Source organism: Myotis daubentonii, chromosome 10, assembly GCF_963259705.1.
Source record: "Myotis daubentonii chromosome 10, mMyoDau2.1, whole genome shotgun sequence".
Classification (NCBI taxonomy): Eukaryota; Metazoa; Chordata; class Mammalia; order Chiroptera; family Vespertilionidae; genus Myotis; species Myotis daubentonii.
This window is the reverse complement of record NC_081849.1, coordinates 62,216,069-62,237,843: the sequence shown is the minus strand read 5'-3', so window position 1 is coordinate 62,237,843 and position 21,775 is coordinate 62,216,069. Positions and strand designations below refer to the sequence as shown.

General features: G+C 37.5%; 1 protein-coding gene across 6 annotated transcripts; it reads left to right on the top strand.

Moving 5' to 3' along the window:
* Nucleotides 1-1,794: 1,794 nt before the first annotated feature.
* Nucleotides 1,795-21,544, top strand: TRA2A (transformer 2 alpha homolog). 6 transcript variants are annotated; one of them, XM_059712568.1, is made up of 9 exons: nt 1,799-1,981; nt 7,436-7,518; nt 11,271-11,349; nt 11,864-11,997; nt 14,101-14,266; nt 15,924-16,112; nt 18,769-20,096; nt 20,435-20,502; nt 20,662-21,544. In XM_059712568.1, the coding sequence occupies exons 4-7, from the start codon at nt 11,891-11,893 to the stop codon at nt 18,886-18,888; spliced, it is 582 nt and encodes a 193-aa protein (XP_059568551.1). In that variant the 5' UTR covers nt 1,799-1,981; nt 7,436-7,518; nt 11,271-11,349; nt 11,864-11,890; the 3' UTR covers nt 18,889-20,096; nt 20,435-20,502; nt 20,662-21,544. The 6 variants fall into 6 exon arrangements, with proteins under 6 accessions (XP_059568545.1, XP_059568551.1, XP_059568548.1 ...); XM_059712565.1 differs by having other exon boundaries at nt 11,271-11,582; XM_059712567.1 differs by lacking the exon at nt 7,436-7,518 and having other exon boundaries at nt 1,827-1,981.
* Nucleotides 21,545-21,775: the final 231 nt, after the last annotated feature.

The window sequence follows — 21,775 nt, the reverse complement described above, 5'->3', positions numbered from 1 at the left end:
TTAAATAATTATTGTCCCTCAAACTACTGTCTCTGAGATGTTAGGTATTTATTATAAAGTTATAACAGTTTTTACCTTTTTTTTTTTTTTCAAATACAAACAGAAGTTTATTTAGAAAGTCACAGAGGCAGAAAAAGTGAGCCAGCTGGGCTGCATGGGCTCAGGAAACAAGTTAGAGGCAAAAGAAGGGCCCCTGTTGCTTAGGAGAGAAAGGAAAGGTATGCCCCTTGAGAGAAGACTAGGGAGGTATGCTCCAGAGAGAGAGAGAGTGAGAGGGGGCACTTGACTTTTCCTCTGAAAGTGCTTTCAGTATCAGTTTAATATGACACAAGAAAAGTGGTTTCTTGTAATACTTCTCCCCTGTACCCTGGGTTTTATTTCATCTGTTGGTGATATTTGTCCGGTGGAAGTTAATTACTTTCTCTTGGTGTATGTTTTTAAACTTATTTCTCTACGCCCTGTATTACCTGTTAACTGTTGGTTATATCTAAGTAAGGCTTAATGAGCTTTGAGTTCAATCTGGAGGATCACAATACTTCATAGAAGGTGCTGTGTAGTTACTATGCATCATATGAAGAGGTGTATCATGTCTGGTTGCCTCCTTTAATAGTGTTAGGAGGTTTAAATCATATCAGCCTGATTTCCCCCATAAAGTTCAACAGCTTTTGTTAAAGGCAAATGTTATATGTTTAGCTTTATCAATAGAGGTTTTGAAATCTTGAAATCTGCCAAGGGGTAGCAATCTTAATAATGTTTAGTTAAATTTCCTAACATAGAACTGTTGTTGAAGGTCCATGTCAAAAAGTGTTATGGGAAAAACATTTTTATAAGGAAATTAATCTCAAAAACTGCAAAATACAAATAAAGCTCAGTCACAAGAAATTATTACCATGATTGGGAATCAAGCATATAAATTTGGGAGATCTTGGTTATGAAGCTGTAAGGAAATATTTAAAACAAAATTTAGTAGGGGCCCTGGCCAGGTAGCTTGTTTGGTTGAAACTTCGACCCAATGTGCCAAGGTTGTGGGTTCCATCACTTTACAAGGCACATACATGAAGCAACCAATGAATGCATAAGTGGGTGGAACAACAAGTCAGTGTTTCTCTCTCTCTCTCTCTCTCTCTCAATATAAACACCTGGAACCACACAGTTAAATCAGGCTTTTGTTCTTTTTTGAGGAAAGAGATTTAAATAGATTATAAACAAAAAGACTATTTTTAATTTCTTTAAGATTGGATTTTTAAAAATACAATCTGAAGGATAGATATGAGTAAATTGCTCATTTTTAGTAGTGCTTGTCCTAGCAAACTTTTAAAAGTCATTTGACGGTAGTTGTAAGCTATTAGGTAGTTATTGGAAGGAATTCTGCTATCCATTAATCTTTTCTTCGATTGTTTAGTACAATGCACAAATGTTGAAGAAAGGTAATAGTGCTGAAAACACCCCAAAATAAAAGCCTATTAACTAATTATACACGCTCCCAGTTTGTTCTGTGCCATCAGAATCCGCTTGGAAAACATGTAAAAGTGCTACGGCCAGTAAAAGCTCACCCGATGCCTGAAAACCTTCAAAAGGACGGACGCATTAGAACGGGTTCTGAAGTTTGGAGGTCGGGGCAGGGAACCAGGTTCCAACGCGCCCGGATTCGGAGCACACGCCAGCCCCCCGCTGGGCCCGCGGGCAAGGGAGCCGTGCTGGGGGCGGGGCGTCGTGACGTCACGACGTGACCCGCCCCCTTACGCTGCGCACTGGGACGGCCAGAAGGTTTCCGGCGGCGCCGGCGCCATCTTGTAGGAACCTGCGACCGAGTGGGAGTGGAGTGGGGCGGCCGTTGTCGCCGACTCTTCCCTTCTCCCCACGCTCCGGTCAGCGGGTTAGTTAGGTCTCCGGTCCTCAAGGCGAAACTTGTCTCTTACTTAGTTCTGGGGAGCGCCTGGCCGACATGAGTGATGTAGAGGAGAACAACTTCGAGGGCAGAGTGAGTACAAAGCCGCGGGAGCCGTCTTCGGCGACGGCCCGATGCTCGGGGTTTCACCGGGGAGACGCGGTCGCAGGGAGTTTTGCGGGAGTCCGCGCGCGGGGCGCAGCCTCGGGAGCCGGCGCGGTTGCTTCCTCACCTCCCAAGATGGCTTCTGGGTTCCACTCGTGCCCCAAACACCACGGGCAGCCCCGTGCCCCTTTTTTGGGGGAGACCGAGTGAGACCCGGACCCCTGGGTCCGATGTCCCCCGGCAGCGCGCCCTCCCTTCTCGCCACCCCCCGAGGTGCGGGTCCCCGTGGCGGTGGGGCGGGCGGAGCCGGCGGGGCGGTCCCGGCCGGCCGGACAGTGTGGTAGGTGCTTCCCGCGGTGGCCTCTCTGGCGACCCCGAGCATCGCCGAGGGTCTCGGGGTCGAACGTGCGCGGGGCTGCCGTCCGGGCAGGACCCCCGCGCTGGGGCCTGTGTCTCCTTGGCTCTCTGTTGCAGTGGGCGGCCGCGGCTCTGCTGGGACCGGCGGCGCTGCGTCTCTAAAGGCGAAAGCCTTGAGGTGGAAGGTGGGACGAGCCCCAGGAAGTGGTTAGTCAACGACCGCAACGACCCTTAAGCGTCCTTAAGGCGAGAGCCGTGCGGGGAGAGCTACGCCGGGAGCCCCCTTCCCCCTCAATGCCCCTTCTCGCCTCGCCTCGCCTCGCCTTCCGAAATGAGTGTGGAAATGCTGTAACGCCTTATTTATTTTTTTCTGATTCCTTGATGTTGGGCTGTTGTTTTTCCCCCTCTTCGTTATATCTCAGCTTCTAATGCTTTTTCTCTTCCTGTGACCTTTCATCTAAAAATTGACCACTCCTTTTGCAGGTTTTTAGGGTAAAACAAACAAACAAAAAAGTGTGTGTGGCGGGGGGGGGGGGGAATCTTGTGTCCTAATCTTACATAACTGAAAGGATTTCATGGCTCGGTGTTTTTAAAATAGCGAGTCGGTGTATACTGTCCTCCATCAGCAAAGGGGGCGCGAAGCTTCTCCTGGGTCGATGAGTATAAACGTCGCGGAGAGATGTTATTCTAAGCTTAAGTGTACTAGCACGTTTGTCGGGGCTTGCGTTGTGTTTCCATTCGAGGTGGAAATTGGTGGGAGCGAGTGAGTGTGAAACCCTGAAAACACAACCCCCCGGGCAACGTGCTTCCTCTGTTGTGTTGGTATCGCGGTCACTAGGGGAAACGCGTGAAAACACTGCAGGTGTGTGCTGGCCGGATTGAAGTTTGTCTTTTAGAAGCTCATACTATCAACACCTGGAACCGGACAGTTACATCAGGCTTTTGTTCTTTTTAAGGAAGGAGACTTAAGTAGATTATAAACAAAAAGACTTTTTAATTCCTATAAGATTGAATGTTTACAAATCTAATCTGGAGGATCTATATCAATGAGTGAAGTGCTCATTTTTTAGGATGGGGTATTGGCTTGTCCCAGCAAACTTTAAAAGTCATTTGGTGGTAGTTGTAAGCTATTAATTAGGTAGTTATTGGAAATAATTCTATCCATTAATCTTTTCTTTGATTATTTGGCACACAAAAAATTCTTTTAATGTTTGTTTTGATTTGGTTTGTGGGGAAGAGGACTTGCTATTTGGAATCTTGTTTCCCTTAAGTTCTTAGTTTAACATACTTGTCGCCTTTCCCACCTTATATATGTAATATATGTAAGATTCCCACCCAATTTTAATCTAAAATGTATGTAGGCATTAATTTGTTTTAATAGAAAAAGAGTGTTTACACTTGTGGTGTTTGTGGTCATAGGAAATACTTTTTCATGATACCCAAGTATTTTAGTATGCGTGAACTCTGAATAAGTCCATGCTCATGTGTTACTTTTTTTTTTTTTTAACGTAGTTTGAGGGCATTGTTTTATTTGTAATTGGTTAAGGAATTAGAAGAATGCCAGAAGCTTTTCTGAGGATTTACATTTTCTTAAAGCAATTCACTCGTGCTTTTGGTTTTTAAAGTACAATGATTATCTAACCACAACCAGCAGTTTTTATAGAATACAATTGTTTTCTTGTCTTTGTATCTAAATTTACAAAGGCTCAAAAAAGGATTTCAAGATGTTTAAGTAATTGTTATATTTCAAACTTTTTTTACTAAAATAAGTTAGAGAAAACTGATAGGTCAGTATTTAGATTTCATTTGCTTTATCTACAGAATAAACAGCACATATTTACCCCCATCTTACTGAGAAGATACTTAAAATTCGAGGGCAACTTTCTAGAGAGTTCAGAACACATTTTAAAAAACAGGGATAATACTAAGGGTTTGTATTTTGATAGAATTTTAGAATCTATACCCACTCCCCCAAAAATGTTGACATGCTTTGTCATTTACTTCTCATTTAAGGGCTGCAGTACTCTGATCATTTTAGAAATTAAAAAATGAGGCCCAGTCCGGCCACTGTTGCTCAGTGGTTGACCATTGCTATGAACCAGGAGTCCACCATTCATTCCAGGTGTAGGCACATGCCTGGGTTGCAGGCTCCATCCCCAGTAGGAGAGCTTGCAGGAGGCAACCTATCAATGATTCTCTCTCATCATTGATGTTTCTTACTCCCTCTCCCCTTCTCTCTGAAATTCAATAAAAATATATTTTTAAAATAAAATACTGAAACCCAGAAGACCATGCAGCCAGGAATCTGAGATGTACAAATCCCAGTTATTTGCTCATACAACACTATGTTGTTTACTTTTTTTTTTTTAAAGAGTGCATGTACTTCAGGGCCTCTGAGCCATTAGTGGATTTTGCTAAACACAGTTACAGGAGCTTAATTTTCCATTATGGATTAATGTCTCTTTCATTTTAAAGTACTGGAGTAAAAGAACTTTAGGAAAGAAAATATAATTGACTCAATTTAGTTATGAGTAACCCTAAGACTTAGCTAACCAAAATTCCCTTCTGCCTGAGGTGAAACTGTTGAGAATCTGCTGCTGCCTTTTTACTATAAAAACATGCTTACAATAAAAACAGATGTTTGGGGGTCGGGGGGCTTGAAGTCTTATTTGGGTTGACTGACAGCTCAAATCTGGGTGAAGTACATAAGCAAGTGCTGTGTGATAGAATTAATAAGGAATTCAGAAAATGGTGCCGAGCGGTTCTGAGAGCTCTACCTACTATATGGAACTTACTTTGGATCTTTTGGTAAGGGAAATGAATATTGATGGTATAGATGTGACAGTGAGTGAATAGATTGCTGGAATAGTGACAGGTGATAGATGGACTAAATATATGCAGTCAGATAATGGAGGGTTTTGAATTCCAAATTTATGAATTTGGATTTAATCCAGTATGCAGTGAGGAGCCATCTATGGATTATTAATTCTGGGAGTGGCATAATGAAAGAGATTTTAGCAAAGAACAAAGAGACTGGTACAGGAAGAGCAGCAGGGCACAGTTTAAGTATTTTAGGCCTGGCTGGAGTTGCTCAGTGGTTGAGCATGGACCTATGAACCAGGAGGTCACCTTTCAATTCCTGGTCAGGGCACTCGAAGGAGACATTCAAAGGCAGCCCATCAATGATTCTCTCTCATCATTGATGTTTCTCTCTCTCTCTCCCCCTCTCCTTTCCTCTCTGAAATCAATTTTTAAAAATGTATTTTAAAAAATATATTTTAGGAAGGAAATTATGAAAAATTTGGTCTAAACAGGACATCAGTGGGATGTTAAGAATGAGACATTTTTAAGGGCTCCAAGAGAATAGTGGTGCTCATAAAATAGGTTCTTTAAAACAATTTGCTTGGGACATGTATATCACGTTAACAGAAGTATTTTCAGTGAAAATGTCTTTTGGAGCTGGGAGTTGGCACTTGAGCTATGGCTTTGTGGGTCTTAAAAAGAATGAGAGAAAAAAAAAGAAGAAAAAAAAAAGAATGAGTTGTGTGTTTCACACAGCTTCAACTAAAAGTGGGATTTCCATCTCAAGAAATCTTAATGTCCTTTAGAGAAATTAAGGAGAATGGAAATTAAGCTTTTCTTATTTCACTTATTTTTATTCCTCTCTTCCCCTAGATTTTTTTTAATGAAACTTAGAAAAATATTGAGTTCAATTATATTCTCATACAATGGCCCTGATGTTTTTAATAGAGGTTAATGATTATTGTGTGGAAGCCCATCTTATAATTCCACAATTGTCTATGCTTTAAAGTACATTTAAAGAGGAAAAATAATACTTATTCCTGCCCCCCTTTTTAGAGCTTACTCCTATTTTCTTAAGAGACTCCTAGGGTTCCATATATACACACACACACACATATATATGTGTGTGTGTGTGTGTGATTGACTAAATAATACAAATGAAGAGCAAAACACAAGTTCATCTGTACCAATTTGGGAATTAAAATTTGTTGATATTTTGTTGAATAGCAGAAATAGGGGAAGATTTATTTCTTATCTGAAACCTGATTTGCAATAATAGAGGCAGTGACTACATCATTCAAAAGCCAGCTTGGTGACTGGCTCCTTTTAAAAATAAAAAATAAACAACAAAAAACCTAAAACTCGGTTTTTTACTTTTCTGTTGATAAAAGTTTAAAATAATGTAAATAAAATTGATTTCCTATTTTATAGATAAAATGTCCGCACTTTAGCTTTCAGTTCAGTTTTTTCAGAAATTTAATTTCCTCTCTCATCACATCAACCTATTAGAAAAGGATAAAGCTTCCTTTCTTATAGTAGGCGTTGTATTAAACTTGATACAGTCTTATTTGTCTTGGGTTTTCTTCCTAAAATTAAGTACTATTGTTATCTGTTTTTTTTTTAATTATTATTAATCGATTTGAGAGTGAGGTGGAGAAAAACAGAGACATCAATTTGTTGTTCCACTTATTTATGCATACATTGGCTGATTCTTGTATGTGCCCTGACTGGGGATTGAACCTATTGGGACAGCACTATAACCAACTGAGCTACCCGGCAGGGATCATCTAATTTTAATGCTCAGATTTTTACATTTGAGATTTCTTTCACTGAAGGGTACTAATTTGCTCAATATAAGTAGAAGGTAGCATTTTTTAAAGGAGCAATGCAACTAATTGTAGCCACAGAGCATAACTGTAATTTTACAGATTTGTCATAGATGCTGCTTAATATTTGTACCATTTCTGAAAGAGAATTAGTTCGGTTTTGGGACCTGAACTAATATTAAGAGATTTAAATATTTATGAATGAGCTCCATTAAAAATACAAATAAACTTATGGACTTGATTTTGTAAATGAACTAGTTATTTACCTAGGATATAACAAGTGTGAAATAGCCATGAATAATTAGCATAATAATTTCGTAGAACTTGCCAGACAGTGTGAAAACTCTTTGTAATATCAGTGGGTGCTTAGATATCAAATAACTAACCATGGAACCTTTGTAAAAGGTATATGTTTACATGCTGAATTAATACTGATAATGTTCCTATGTCATAACAGATTTAGCAAGACAAGTGGAGGTGAGAAAATGGCAAAGATCAAGTGGGAAAAAGAATCAGTAAACCCTGTGAAAGAAAGTTGAGGTGAATAATGAAAGGAAATGTGGTTTTTTCCTCCCCTCCTCTAAGTTACTGCCATGTATAGTTGTGTGTAGTCCTTATTGTCTCATAATTTTCACGAAAGATGTGACTAGGCCTGACCCATCTGAAGTAGAAGGAAAAGTTTATTTTTCCTTGAAACTAAGGCCCTAGTCTTATTCAAATTCATAAGTACTTCATGACATTAGAAAATGAGAACATAAGTAGAGAGTACTATGACAGGTTCTTATTTTAGTAGTCTGCTTTTAGTTGCTGTTTACTGCCTTTATTATACCGAAACCTTTTTAGTTCTTATAAAGTTGTTTTCTATGCCTTTGAAATTGTCACTTAGTACACTAGCTTTTTGGATTTAATTGATGATGGCATATAAGCTGGCAGGTTTACGAGCCACATTTAAAATATCTGTGAGTCTTTGCAGATACAAAGACCACTCTAACCTCATTCAGAATACATCATATAGGTATAACCTTAAAGATAGGGAAATCATTTAAAAATAGCTAATGTGAGAATTTAGGGGTTTTTGTTTGTTTTTTTAAGGAATTGCTCTAATAGTTGTTAGGGACTTTTATAAGCCTAGGAGTCTGTAAAAGAAGCAGCCTATCATACTCGAGAAAGGAGACAGAACTGCTATTTCTGTCGACTGAAATGAAAGAATTGAGTGAAAGCAGGTTTTCATATGTCCTAAAGAGTGAGGTTCTTGGTGCAGTACAATATAAGTTATTTGGGTAATTTAAGCGCCCCCTCCCTTGGACATACAATTTACCTAAATGCACTAGTGTATTTCTATGGAAATAGATACCCACCTTCATAAAATAGTGGTGAAATATATTTTGAGAAAGTTTATTTTAAAAGTTTACATTCTAGTCATATAGATTTGAATTGTGTAAACTTGCCACTATTACTTGGCATAGAGTTTACCTTGCCATAGCAGTAGTATGGGTTACAGTGTAGCATTTATATTGGATTATGTGTTTAAGTATTAAGCATCTATTGGTGTAAATTTTTTCACCTATAATATGAAACCAGCTTTTTTAAAAAGCACTGCAGTTATTGCTTGCTGTGGAAATTGTGTTCTGCAATGTGTGCATATATTGAATAACCCATTTTCCTGATTAAAATAGTAGTATGTGGTTGTTGCAGTTATTTTCAATATGTAAAATACAATTGTATTTTAACACAGAAAAGAAAGATGGCTCCTAGATGGCTTTATTGAATACTCGTAACTTCCTTAATATTTATGGTTAGCTTCTTCCTTTTTGGGGCGATGGGAGAGGAGGCTATGTCCAGCTACCAGCAGAGGTACCTTGATAGTAAACAAGTTAAAAGAACAAACACGTTATTTGAGCAGGTTGTGCGGTGAGGACTTTTTGCTTGGCTTTTGATTTATAGTGGTTATGATGGAATGGAAGCCTATTTAAGACTTACATTAAAATTTGTGATATGATTTGGTTGCAAGTCAAAGGTAAAAAAGGAAATGTAGCATTTGTCCATAAAGGGCTCATTGTAGCCTGGTTTCTAATGTACAGTTCAGTGAAAACGACATTTATTTGGCACTAGCATTGGAGAAATAAGTTGCTTTAAAATGGTAAATATTAATAATGACCATTTTTCTGTGTGTGAAGACTATTAACAACTAGTTCTTAGGACAGGCCTTTTTTAGTATTATAAAAATTTTGAAGAATTAAAGGTGTATTTTATTTTAATTTTTTTCTCTATATAGTTTACATTTTTTGTGTGTTTTTTTTTTCCTTATAATTTATTTTTTAGGTTAAGTGTACTGATGAGTATTGATTTATTTTTTTAAAGTCTCGAGTTTATACATTGTTTTGGGGAGAGTAAACCAATAGTAACAGCCTTGAAACTAGGAGTTAATGGGAGTTAAGAGGACTGTTTTTTAACCTTGAATGATTCTATGAAAAAATGTATGCAGATTTAGGTTCCCTGCTAAAACAAAATTGAAGGATAGGCAACAAAGGAAGTTAGATATTTGTAACACTGGATAATAAAAAGCAAGTCTTCTTTAAAAATATGCTAATGTCTTTTGAAAAGATACTGACCTGTCTTAATACTTTGTTAGCAAATAAAAGGAAAATTGCATTTTTCCCAATGAGCTATGCCAGCACTGGGATTTAAAATTTAAGATGTTACTGATTACCTTATTTATGTTAGTTTCTAAGAAGTGGTAATTTTCATTACCACTGAATAATTTTCAACCATTAGTCATGCTGATGAGAGAACATTTGAAAATGAAATATACACATATATTTGTGCCTTAACATTTTTATCCTTTACTAGAAAGCTTCACATAAACATTTAAGAATAAATTTGTTGTTTTAATATATAGGATTTTTATTTCTGTCCTAGTAAAATGGAAAGTTTTATGGTGTCACAGAGCACAAAGCCTTCTGATAAACAAGGGCTGTGCTGATGTTCATAGGCACTGTTCCACCTACTACTATTCTACAGTAGTATAAATGAATGTTATACCAGAGGATTTGTTTTATAGACAGGAAAGCAAAAAGAGAGAGGGGAAGATATTCTTAAATCAGCGTAGTTAGTGAGCCAGTCTGTGAGACTGCAATTACAAGCAAATTATTTGTGTCCCCCACCCCTTTTTAAAGTACTGAATATGCTGCTTTTACAGTTTCAGAGAATCAAACGGCCTAAATTGCTGTTCCTGCTCCAGGCTTCTGTCCAGAAATTTAGAGAGTATGTGAGATATTGTGTAGATAGCTAAATATATTCAGTTTTGTTTTCATCTGAAAAAATAAATATGCATAGCAGCATTAGTACAGTTTTTGACATTAAGTTAAATGTAAAGGAAAAGTTGTAAGCAGGTTGCATGGTAGGAAGTCTTTTAGTTTGAAATTGTTTGATTTGGAAAGTAGTTGTTTTTAATTTCAACTTTTTCAGAAGCCAGTTTTCTGGTATAGGATATAGTCATTGAAGGGGGAGTATAAATAATGCATAGCTGCATAAAACCTGCAAAAACTATGAACAAAAGGAGGTGGGATAAAAAATAAAGACCATGTTATAATTTTGTGATAAATTCTTGTGCTATATGATACTTAATGGGTAATATAGAGTTTTTAAATGCCACAGGTGCAAATATACATATATTAGGAATTTACAAGGGGGGTGGTGGAATTTTAAGAATTTCATGCTTTTCCCCTTACTTTTTTCAGAATGCTTGTCAGAACTTATCTTCCTGGTTAAGTCGGAGTAAGCAAAGATAGGTCAAACAAAATTGGGAGGTGTTAGTAATTGTACTAATTTTTTTCTACTCCTTTGAACCTTAGCATGTGTCCTGCAGTGTTTGAGTTTAGATAGGTGTGTGCAAATATTTCAGGGTAGGATGCTTTGCATGGCTTAGTGAAAGCTTATTCTTCAGGTTATAAATTAGTGAAAATGTAGGTCGGGGATTATAGTTCATGTTAGATTTATGCTCGAATTAAGTATTCACATTAAAATTGTTCACATTTTAGGAACTAGGATGAAACATGAAAGGGGAGGAGGGTGAAGAGTATGGTAAAAACATTTAGAAAAATTCAGAATTCCCTAATTTTTAGAAACTAGACTTTTGAGCAGTTTTAAAGATTATAAAATTGTTTTTTAAATAAACTAGTTATTTGCACTTTACCTGCTGGCTTTCCATTTGGTAGATAACATTCTGAACTCCAGCAGAGTTTTATAATCCCCACGTGCTTAAATATACTAAATGTTCTTTTTCCATTAAGGTTAATGTTCGTGAAGAAATTGAAGAGTTTTTTCCAAGAATGTGGAAGATAAATCAAGATAAAAGAAGGCTAATGAAAAGTATTAAAGATCAGAAAATTAAAATTGAATGGGGGAAAAAATTGAACAGAAGATTGGTCAGATAGAAGCACTTGAATATTTTTTTAAGGCTATTTTGAATTGTTTGAATTGGGGAAGAATACACGAAGTATGAAAAATGAAAAACTCAATGAAGAATGAAGAGAAGTAGAAAGCAAGAGTGAAGTAGAATTAAAAGAATCTGGAAGAATGAATGGGTCCTAGGTTAAGTAAATGTATGGTTTATGTTCCAGTGTCTGTATGATCAAGTTGTAGATGAATTTGCATGATTACTTAGTTAATAGAGAATTGGTGATCTGGTTCAAGTAGGGAATTATTGAGGACAGTTAGCAGTATTAACAATGGGTTATTAATGAGTTGAAATTTTTTCTGGAGGGTGTTGCCTAACCATTTGTTTTTTCAGGAGCAATCAATATAAATAATTACGGTACTTTAAATGTTAGGTGTTAGGCATCTACTTGACCAGTGCCATTTGTAATACTGTCTTCTTTGTTAGGAGTCTCGCTCTCAGTCAAAATCTCCAATGGGAACTCCTGCTCGCGTAAAATCGGAGAGCAGGTCAGGATCTCGTAGTCCATCAAGGGTTTCCAAACATTCTGAATCCCATTCTCGATCAAGATCAAAATCCAGGTATGTGTGTTTAAAATAATACTTAAAATGCTTTTTTAGGGTTTTTCAGGGCAAAGTAGTGTTTGTTTTTTCCAAAATCCCTTATTTTTACCTCATTTTATATAGACATTTTATTAATGATTCAAAAATTATGAAGTAGTTTTCTCAAACTGCTTAGTAATGGAGTTTAGGATTGAATAATACATTCTAGATACAGACTTAGATAAGGTAGAATTATCTCAACTCAATCTATCAGATACTAGCTAGCTATTACAACAAATTAAATGTCAGTTGATTGAAATGTGCTTGACATTTGAGCATTAGTTTTCTTATTTTATTTTAGTAATACTTGCACAACAAAATAATTGTCTTGGCATGTAATTTAGTACAGAGAAAGCTGATGTAAGTTTGTTGGGCTGGTTATCAAAATGATTTGAGAAGCTTTTTCAAGATTCACATTCCATCTACATTCTTTACCTGAAGATTCTGACTGAAGTCCAGGGTGGAATTCTGGTCAGATGTAGTGGCAGGGAGCTGGAGGGGAGGGAGAGAAATCCCTGGGTGATTAAGAGTCCCTATCACTTACCTCCTCAACAAAGTAGGAAACAAACTAGGGAATCAGCAGTGGAAAGATGGAGAAGCTCTTGAAAGCTTAAAGAAATGAAGACCATTAGATTAGAATTGCCTTTAGGTTAATTTAGTAGATGCTAGATTGCAGCGGCTAAAGAAAGATTGGAAAGGAAATGATACTTAAGAGTAAAGGAAGAATATAGTACTATATTAAAGAGGTAATAAGTGATTCAACAAAGGATTTTATGCCGAAACCGGTTTGGCTCAGTGGATAGAGCGTCGGCCTGCGGACTGAAAGGTCCCAGGTTCGATTCCGGTCAAGGGCATGTACCAGGGTTGCGGGCACATCCCCGGTGGGGGATGTGCAGGAGGCGGCTGGTCGATGTTTCTCTCTCATCGATGTTTCTGACTATCTCTCTCCCTTCCTCTCTGAAAAAAAATCAATAAAATATATTTAAAAAAAACAAAGGATTTTATTGTGGTGTTAATAGTTTGTTTTGTCTCTTTTGTGGTAAAATACACGTAACAACCATAACCATTTTAAAATGTACAGTGCAGTGCACTAGCTGGTTTGGCTCAGTGGATAGAGCATTGGCCTTCGGACTGAAGGGTCCTGGGTTCCATTCCAGTCAAGGGCACATGCCCGGGTTGCAAGCTCGATCACCAGTAGGGGGTGTGCAGGAGGCCGCCGATCAATGATTCTCTCATCATTGATGTTTCGCTCCCTCTTCCTTCCTCTCTGAAATCAATAAAAATATCCTTAAAAAAATAAAAATGTACAGCTCAGTGATGTTATATACATTTCATATTGTTATGCAGCCATCACCACCATCCATCCCCATAACTCTTTTTATCTGTTGTAAAACGGAAACTATACCCCTTAAACCATGAGTTCCCATTCTCTCCTCCTGTCCCCTGGCAATGACCATTTTACTATGACTACCAAATGCTTCATATAAATGGAGTTATACAGTATTTGTTTTCTTGTGAGTAACTTGTTTCATTTAGCATAATGCCCTCATATTTCATCTGTGTTGAATATTGCAGAATTTCCTTCCTAGTGGTAGTTGGGCTTTTTGTTGTTTTTTGTTTTTTTAATATATTTTTTATTGATTTTTTACAGAGAGGAAGGGAGAGGGATAGAGATTTAGAAACATCAATGAGAGAGAAACATCTACCAGCCGCCTCCTGCACACCTCCCATTGGGGATGTGCCCGCAACCAAGGTACATGCCCTTGACCAGAATTGAACCCGGGACCCTTCAGTCTGCAGGCTGACGCTCTATCCACTGACCCACACCGGTTTGGCTTTGTTTGTTTGTTTTTTATTTTGTTTTTAAAAGAAAGCAGAACTTTAAAATGCTTATAAGGTAAGGTGAAAAGAGAGAATGGAGAAAGGATAGACTGAGAACAAGGAGGAGATTGTAATGATTAAGAGAACAAGAGGAAGACTACCCTTTCTTCAGTAAGGAGCTGAGAATAAACAGGGATATATATATAGGTCCTTGGCATTAGCCATTTGTTTAAGTATTACCTGCATTTATTTCTCTCCCAGGTCGAGGTCAAGGAGGCATTCTCATAGACGTTACAGCCGATCCAGGTCCCATTCTCACTCTCATAGGAGACGATCTCGAAGTAGGTCATATACACCAGAATACCGGCGTCGAAGGAGCCGAAGTCATTCTCCAATGTCCAACCGGAGAAGACATACAGGCAGCAGGGTATGTGGTTTATAAAAGTTAATGAACTTATTTTATCTTTAATATGTTTTTAGTCATAGCATAATATCTTGCTTTATGAGAGTGAGACCATGGTTTAAAAAGTAGTACTCAAGCCTGCCAGTGTTGCACAGTGGTTGAGTATCAACCCATGAACCAAGAGGTCACTGGTTCAATTCCCAGTCTGGGCACATGCCAGCTTGGTTACTCAGTCCCCAGTAGGGGGCATGCAGGAGGCCATGTTTCTCATTGATGTTTCTATTTCACCGTCCCTCTACCTCTTCTCTAAAGAAAATCAATAAAAACATATTTTTTAATTTAAAAAAAAAGTAGTACTTAAGAAGAATCCTTGAGGGTATGGATATTATTTAATGTACATTTAAGTATATTTTCTTTCCTTGACTCTTGAGTAGTTTTAAAGAGATGAAATTTGGAGAGAAATGGTATGTTCCAAAACTAAAATGGAAAGCATAATCTGAGTTGAGAATAATGAAATTAAAAGTTTTATGGCAGTTAGTGGGTAGACAGCAAATAAATACCAAAAACTATAGAAATAGCCAGCACTCATAATATGAGTACTGTGCAGAATTCTTTAATACAGTTAATATTCTTAACATCTGTGAGGCAAGTTGCCATGTTATGGATAAGTTGAGTCTTGAATATGTGACAATAGAGCTTTGTTTTTGGCTAACTGGCAGAGTACAGATTTCAACCAAACTCTTGACTAGTATTCCTGTGCTTAACTACTATGCTGTGCTTCTCCCATGTGATACTGCAGACTGCCATGTGCATCTACTAAGGAATGAAATTGGGCAGTGGGGAGTCTAATCAGCAATTGCAGATAAAGTCTGATTGAGTACTCATCTATAGGGATGTAAAACATTTGAATAAACTAGAAATATGGCATTAAACTAAGGATGAATTCTTAGTATGCATTCTGAAAATTGCTGGGCTACAGAGTGGAGTTTTTGTTTTTTTCAGGCTACAACCTGAAGTTTATTCCACAGAAGGCAGGAGTGTTGCCCTAACCCAGCCATGGGCAAACTACGGCCCGCAGGCCGGATCCGGCCCGTTTGAAATGAATAAAACTAAAAAAAAAAAAAAGACCGTACCCTTTTATGTAATGATGTTTACTTTGAATTTATAGTAGTTCACACAAACACTCCATCCATGCTTTTGTTCCAGCCCTCCGGTCCAGTTTAAGAACCCATTGTGGCCCTCGAGTCAAAAAGTTTCCCCACCCCTGCCCTAACCAGTTTGGCTCAGTGGATAGAGCATCGGCCTGTGGACTGAAGGGTCCCGGGTTCGATTCCGGTCAAGGGCATGTACCTTGGTTGCGGGCACATACCCAGTAGGGAGTGTGCAGGAGGCAGCTGATTGATGTTTCTCTCTCATCGATGTTCCTGGCTCTCTATCCCTCTCCCTTCCTCTCTGTAAAAAAAATCAATAAAATATATTTTAAAAAAAGAAGAAGAAGAAGAAGGCAGGAGTGTTATTGTAAACTGTAGGATATAACTCATTGGTTTATTTTCCTCTTAAATTATTTTCAAGTCACTTGAAACAGTATAGTCTTTGGGTAAGGTGTTCTAAGCATAGTATTTCTGTTTTAATATTTATTTTAATTTGGAGCTTAAAATTAAACGACATCTTTATTCAACAGGCAAATCCAGATCCCAACACTTGTCTTGGAGTGTTTGGCCTCAGTTTGTATACAACAGAGAGAGATCTTCGTGAAGTATTTTCTCGATATGGACCATTGAGTGGTGTCAATGTGGTTTATGATCAGCGAACTGGACGATCACGAGGATTTGCTTTTGTCTATTTTGAGAGAATAGATGACTCAAAGGAGGTAATTTTGTTTTTATAATTGTCCTTTTGAACATTTTCTGATATACATGATTATAGTATTGAGTTGCTATTAAAAGTTGATTAATCGACTCCCAGTTCCATAAATGTGGCCAGTTTCACTTCTAGTATAGTATATCCTTATTGAAATCCGGCCTTGTAAAGTGAGATGTATGTTTGAGTTAATGGAAAAATGTGAAGTGTTTCTTTTTAATAAGCTTTATTCATGTTCAAAGCAGGTGATACAATTGACTTTTTAGAATTATGATGTTTAGGTTTAATCTGTTTAATTTTGTGTCTAGCTCCCCATGTATAGATACACAGCTTTGTTTTTCTATTCTCTTAATATTCATGTTACTCTGTTGTATAATCTATATATATAAAAGCCTAAGTGACCTGTCAACTGGTGGACCAGTCGCTATGATGCGCATTGACCACCAGGGGGCAGACACTCAATGCAGGAGCTGCCCCCTGGTAGTAAGTGCACTCCTACAGTTGGAACATCACTCAGCTGACCAGGATGTGTCGGAGCTGGATGAGCAGGAGTGCCTCCTCCCCAACCGCCTGCCACTACACGCTCTACTACATTCTTCGGGGGATGTTGGATGCGGGTTTCAGCCCGATCAAAGCAGGCTACGCTGAGGAACCCCACCGGTGCATGAATCTGTTGACCGGGCCTCTAGTTGAAAAACAATACACTAAAAGAATTAGTATTTTTTAAAAATGTTTTTATTGATTTCAGAGAGAGGAAAGGAGAGGGAGAGGGGTAGAAACATCAATGATGAGAGAGAACCATTGATCTGGCTGCCTCCACACCCCCTATTGGGGATGGAGACCACAACCTGGGCATGTGCCCAGACCAAGAATGGAACCATGACCTCTTGGTTCATAGATACATCAGTCAGACTAAAAGAGTTATTAGTACCTTTTATTTTTTGTTTGGTGCCATTCTTAATTTGCCTAACAGGATGATTTGAAATAGTACTATTCTAATGTAATAGGTATTGGATTATAAAGGAAGCAGTAGGCTTGCTTTCTCTATACTAAAAGTTTATAGTGACTTGAGTTAGAAAACTCCATTTTAAGGAATTAGAAGCTCATTGTTAAGGTTTTTTCAAACTTTAACAAATGACAAGTATTAGCATTTCTTCTTTGTACCATTTTACATGTGACAGTCAGTAGTTGGATACATAGATTATTGCTCTATATATCAACAGTGCTTAATTACAACATAATCATAATACATGTTAGCATATCTCTTAAAAATAGTAGAGGCTATTGGCATCTAGTGGATAGAGGCCGGGGATAATATTAAGCATCCTACAGTGCACAGGATAGCCACCCACAGCATAGAACTAACAGTCCCAAAGTATTGGTGGTGTGCTTATAAAAGTCATAACAAAATAATGCTTCAGGTTGTAAGTCCTTTATATAACAGGCATTCTAATGTTTTGTCAGTATGTTTTACTGTTACATATAGCAGTCCCCCCTTATCCATCCACGGGGGGTGTTCCAAGACCCCATTGGATGCCTAAAACCTCAGACAGGACCAAACTTTTCACTTCAAAGCAGCACTTTTTACAGCTTTCCTTAGGCATATTTGAATTGCCAGCATTGCTATCTTATGCTTTGGGGCATTATTCAGTAAAATAAGGGTTACTTGAACACAAGCACTGATATTATGACAGTTGATTTGACAACCCAGACAGCCAGTAAGTGCCTAATGGGGGTGGGGGTGGGTAGAGTAGGTTATATAATGTGGATATGCTGGACAGGGATAATTCACATCCCGAAAGGGACATGCACAATTTTAAAACTTAAGAATTATTTCGGCAATTTTCCATTTTAATATTTTCATCCCGAGTTTGACTGTGGATAACTGAAACTGCAGATGGAGGCAGGGGGGGACTACTTAGCTTATTTCTGTTCTCAAGGGATAAAGGTGTACATTTAGAAATTTCAAGATATCTGACCTGAAGTAAATGTTGAAGAGTGTGAACAATTAAAACTTTTTAAAATATGAAACTTGTTTGTACTCTTGATTCTTCTCCCCCACCCCCACCCCCAGGTTTATTCCGGGGCAATATAAAATGAAAATGGCAACTTTAGTTAGTTCCAAAGAACTTCATGCAAATTTGTTAAAATGATAGAATTATTATTGTATTTATTGGTATTAGTGTTGAAGGTCAAAAGGAATACAAACGCAGGTATAAGACAGGAGCACTTACTGAGAGGTAGAGGTTCCTTTCTATTTGTGGTTCACTACACTAGATGGCAGTGTGTTCTTAAGGAACAGCTTGACTAGTTTAAACTTGTCACTTGAATTGTAGTTTCTGCTTTGAGTTGCCCAGCCTGTAATTAGTCACTACATCCCCAGAGTTATGCAAGCTCCCCTGAGTTGTGTAGTTCCTTCTCTCTAGCTGCCCCAGTCTTTCAGCGCAGGCCTGCAAGTGTCCATGTGTACATTAGAAAACTCAATGCTATTGACATGCATATAGCAGAGATTCATATGTAAAATCATACCCCCTGTTGTTTGAAAAAAGAAGTGTTTAGAGAATTTTAATTTTTGAAATTTCAAATGGAAAGTGTTAACTTTAGTACAGTTTTGATAGTCTCTCCTTGGTGAATTATGCATGACTGACTGTGCCTTTTCTCTAAAGGCTATGGAAAGGGCAAATGGAATGGAGCTGGATGGCAGAAGAATTCGTGTGGACTATTCTATCACCAAGAGAGCACACACACCTACACCAGGCATCTACATGGGCAGACCAACTCAGTAAGATTTCAAGTTTCCTAAGATAAACTATTTTAGCCAGAAGTCTACCAGATGTATCTACAAAATTTTGATAAGTCAAACGATAAAATTTTCCCTACAATTGACATGGAAATTTATTTAATTTGTATATATTCTTTGGATCATTTTTTATATATACAGTTGACCCTTGAACAATGAAGGGGTTAGGTGCACCAAATCCTGTGCAGTCAAAAATCCACATCGAACTTTGAGCTCTCCGAAAACTTAGTTTTCTCTTAGTATTTACCAGGGATTGGTTCTAGGACCCCTATGGATACTAAAATCCATGATACTCAAGTGCCCTAAGTAAAATGCCATGGATCAGTGCAGGTACTTATTGTGGGGGGAGAGGGGAATCTGTATAAGTAGGCTGGTGCAGTTCAAAGGTGTACTGCGTGCGTGTGTGTGGGTGCGCGCAGGAGGATAAATTAAAATTATTGAATTGCATTTCTGGCCCTTGGTATTCTACAGATAGAAAAAGTGTTAGATATTAGAAAAATATCATACATTCTTAAAATATTCCCTTTCTATTCTTTTTTTTTTTAATTTTTTTTTTTTTAGAGAGATGAAGGAGGAGAGAGAAACATTGATTGGTTGCCTCCAGAATGTCCCACCACGGGATCGAGCAGTAACCCGGCATGTACCCTGACTGGGAATCAAACTAGTGAGCTCTTGGTTCACAGGTCAACACTCAACCACTGAGCCACACTGACTGGGCAACTTCTTAGTGTTTTGGTATTGTTTTCCAGCATAGTTCATTTCACCTTGTTGAAAAGATCCTGGTGATTTGGGCAGGGCATTAATAGAAGAGCAGTTTATAGTTTGGAGAGTTGTGTGTAATCTTTCCTGGTTATTTATGTAATGAATAAGAAGCCAAGGCAAGAATACCATGGGCGGCAGCCAACTAAGACATAGAGGTAATTGGCATGAAAGGGTTATTCTTTGCCTTTTCTCACCTCCTTCCTCTATTTTATTTTACTTAAGTACCATTTTGTATTAAGTGATACTGGAAAATAATCGTTCACATTGATATCAAATGTTTACCTTTTTTTGTAGTAGTGGTGGTGGTGGTGGTGGTGGTGGAGGCGGAGGCGGTGGTGGAGGCGGAGGAGGTGGCAGGCGTCGAGATTCTTACTATGAAAGAGGATATGAGCGTGGTTATGACAGATATGAAGACTACGATTACCGATACAGGTAATATTTAACTTGTAGTTTCTAAATTAAATGATAGTTGTATTATTTGGTGCTTTTGATTTATGTTTGATATGTATTAAGAAAAATATTGGAAAGATTTTATATGATCCTTTCTTAAGTAGGAAAGAATTATTTTTTCAAAACTGAATACATACATAAATTACCTGTGTTTGCTAGTAATTTGTCGTGTCATATACTTACTGTTTTAGTATCATTGGCACACAGAGAACTTAATAGTTATCATCTTGGGTCCATTATTATTTTGAATGATGGGAATTTTTATTTTCATTTGCTTCGGTGGATCATGTGTATGCTAAGTAATCTTTTGTTTCCTACAGAAGAAGATCACCTTCTCCTTACTATAGCCGATACAGATCACGATCAAGATCTCGTTCCTACAGCCCAAGTAAGTCCTCTGTGCTTCTACAGCATTAAGAAATAAAGCTTCTACAGCTTTGTTTCTAATTAATGGTTAGTTTTAGAAAATTAGGGTATATGGTGACTGTTACTATATGCAAGTCAAACTATAATTGTCATTTTAACTTTTTTTCTCTCTCTCTTCCAGGACGCTATTGATGAAGAGAATGATTACATTTGAGGATATCTTTTTCTTTTTCTCTTTTGTTGTTTAATTCTGGATTTCCCTGAGCTTCTAATCCTTCCTACTTAAAAGGAATCCGAAAAAAAATCTTTGGTTTATTTAGCGTCTACACTTTGTCAATTGCATTGGTGTTTTACACTCCTTTTATTATACTCTTAAAGTTCTAATTGTCATTTTGAGTAGTTAAACATCTTGAGTAAAAAAAAAAAAAGGAAGGAACCCCCAGTGTTATGCTTTGGGTTTGTTTATTGTTTTGTTTTTGCTTTTATAGAAAATTAACTTCTGGCTAATCAAAAAAGGAAAGAAATGATCTTTTTAAAGCTTCTTTTTTGTTAGATACTATATTAGAAATCTACATTTGTGACAAACTCCTTTTTTAACTTTCTTTTGGAGAAGATAGTAACACATAAAGTAGTTCAGTCATGTCAGGTTTGTCTGGGGTGTCACGGAGCAGTCAAATAGTTGAGTGTAGAAAGTTTGAAGCTATAAAACAGTCGTTTCTTTTGAAAAAATGAAAATTTATAACCTTAAAAAGGGCATTTTTCTTTGAGATGGAAAGCTTATGGGCTCCTATAAAACATGTTCTATTTAAACTACATCTGTTAAGACTTACAAACTTTATAGTGTGATTTTTTTTGTGTTGTACTTATTGAAGTTTAAGTATTCTCTTAATCAGTGAAGGACAACCCTTACTATTATTTATTACTTAGAGCAATTGTATACTTTGCTGTTAGAAATCTTGGTATGGGACAATGGTTAAGCAGGCTCTTGTATAGTTTAGAGTCCTTAGAGGATATGTGTGGGGAAGAGTAGTCTCCTTTCAAATAAAAGTTAATTTCTTTGAAAATGGGACTGTCTCTTTATTGTGTTACAAAGGGAAAATATAACTGGATTGATTTGGGAGCCAGTCCTTTCTTTTCCTAACATTTTTGCTTATATCTAAATGAAATACTTGTCTCTTATTCAGTCTTTAAAAACCTTTGTTTTACTCTCCCATTTTTGTTGGCCATATTGTAAATATTGAGAGTATTTAGTATCAAGCACCATGCTGAAGGAAAGATAACATGGTTCATGTCTT

What these genes read in the sequence shown, in the direction of transcription:
- TRA2A (XM_059712562.1), top strand. Translation starts at nt 1,946, where the DNA reads ATGAGTGATGTAGAGGAGAACAACTTCGAGGGCAGA. An exon ending in AGAACAACTTCGAGGGCAGA is followed by an intron (nt 1,982 to 11,863) that starts GTGAGTACAAAG and finishes CTTCTTTGTTAG; the next exon opens with GAGTCTCGCTCTCAGTCAAA. An exon ending in CGATCAAGATCAAAATCCAG is followed by an intron (nt 11,998 to 14,100) that starts GTATGTGTGTTT and finishes TTTCTCTCCCAG; the next exon opens with GTCGAGGTCAAGGAGGCATT.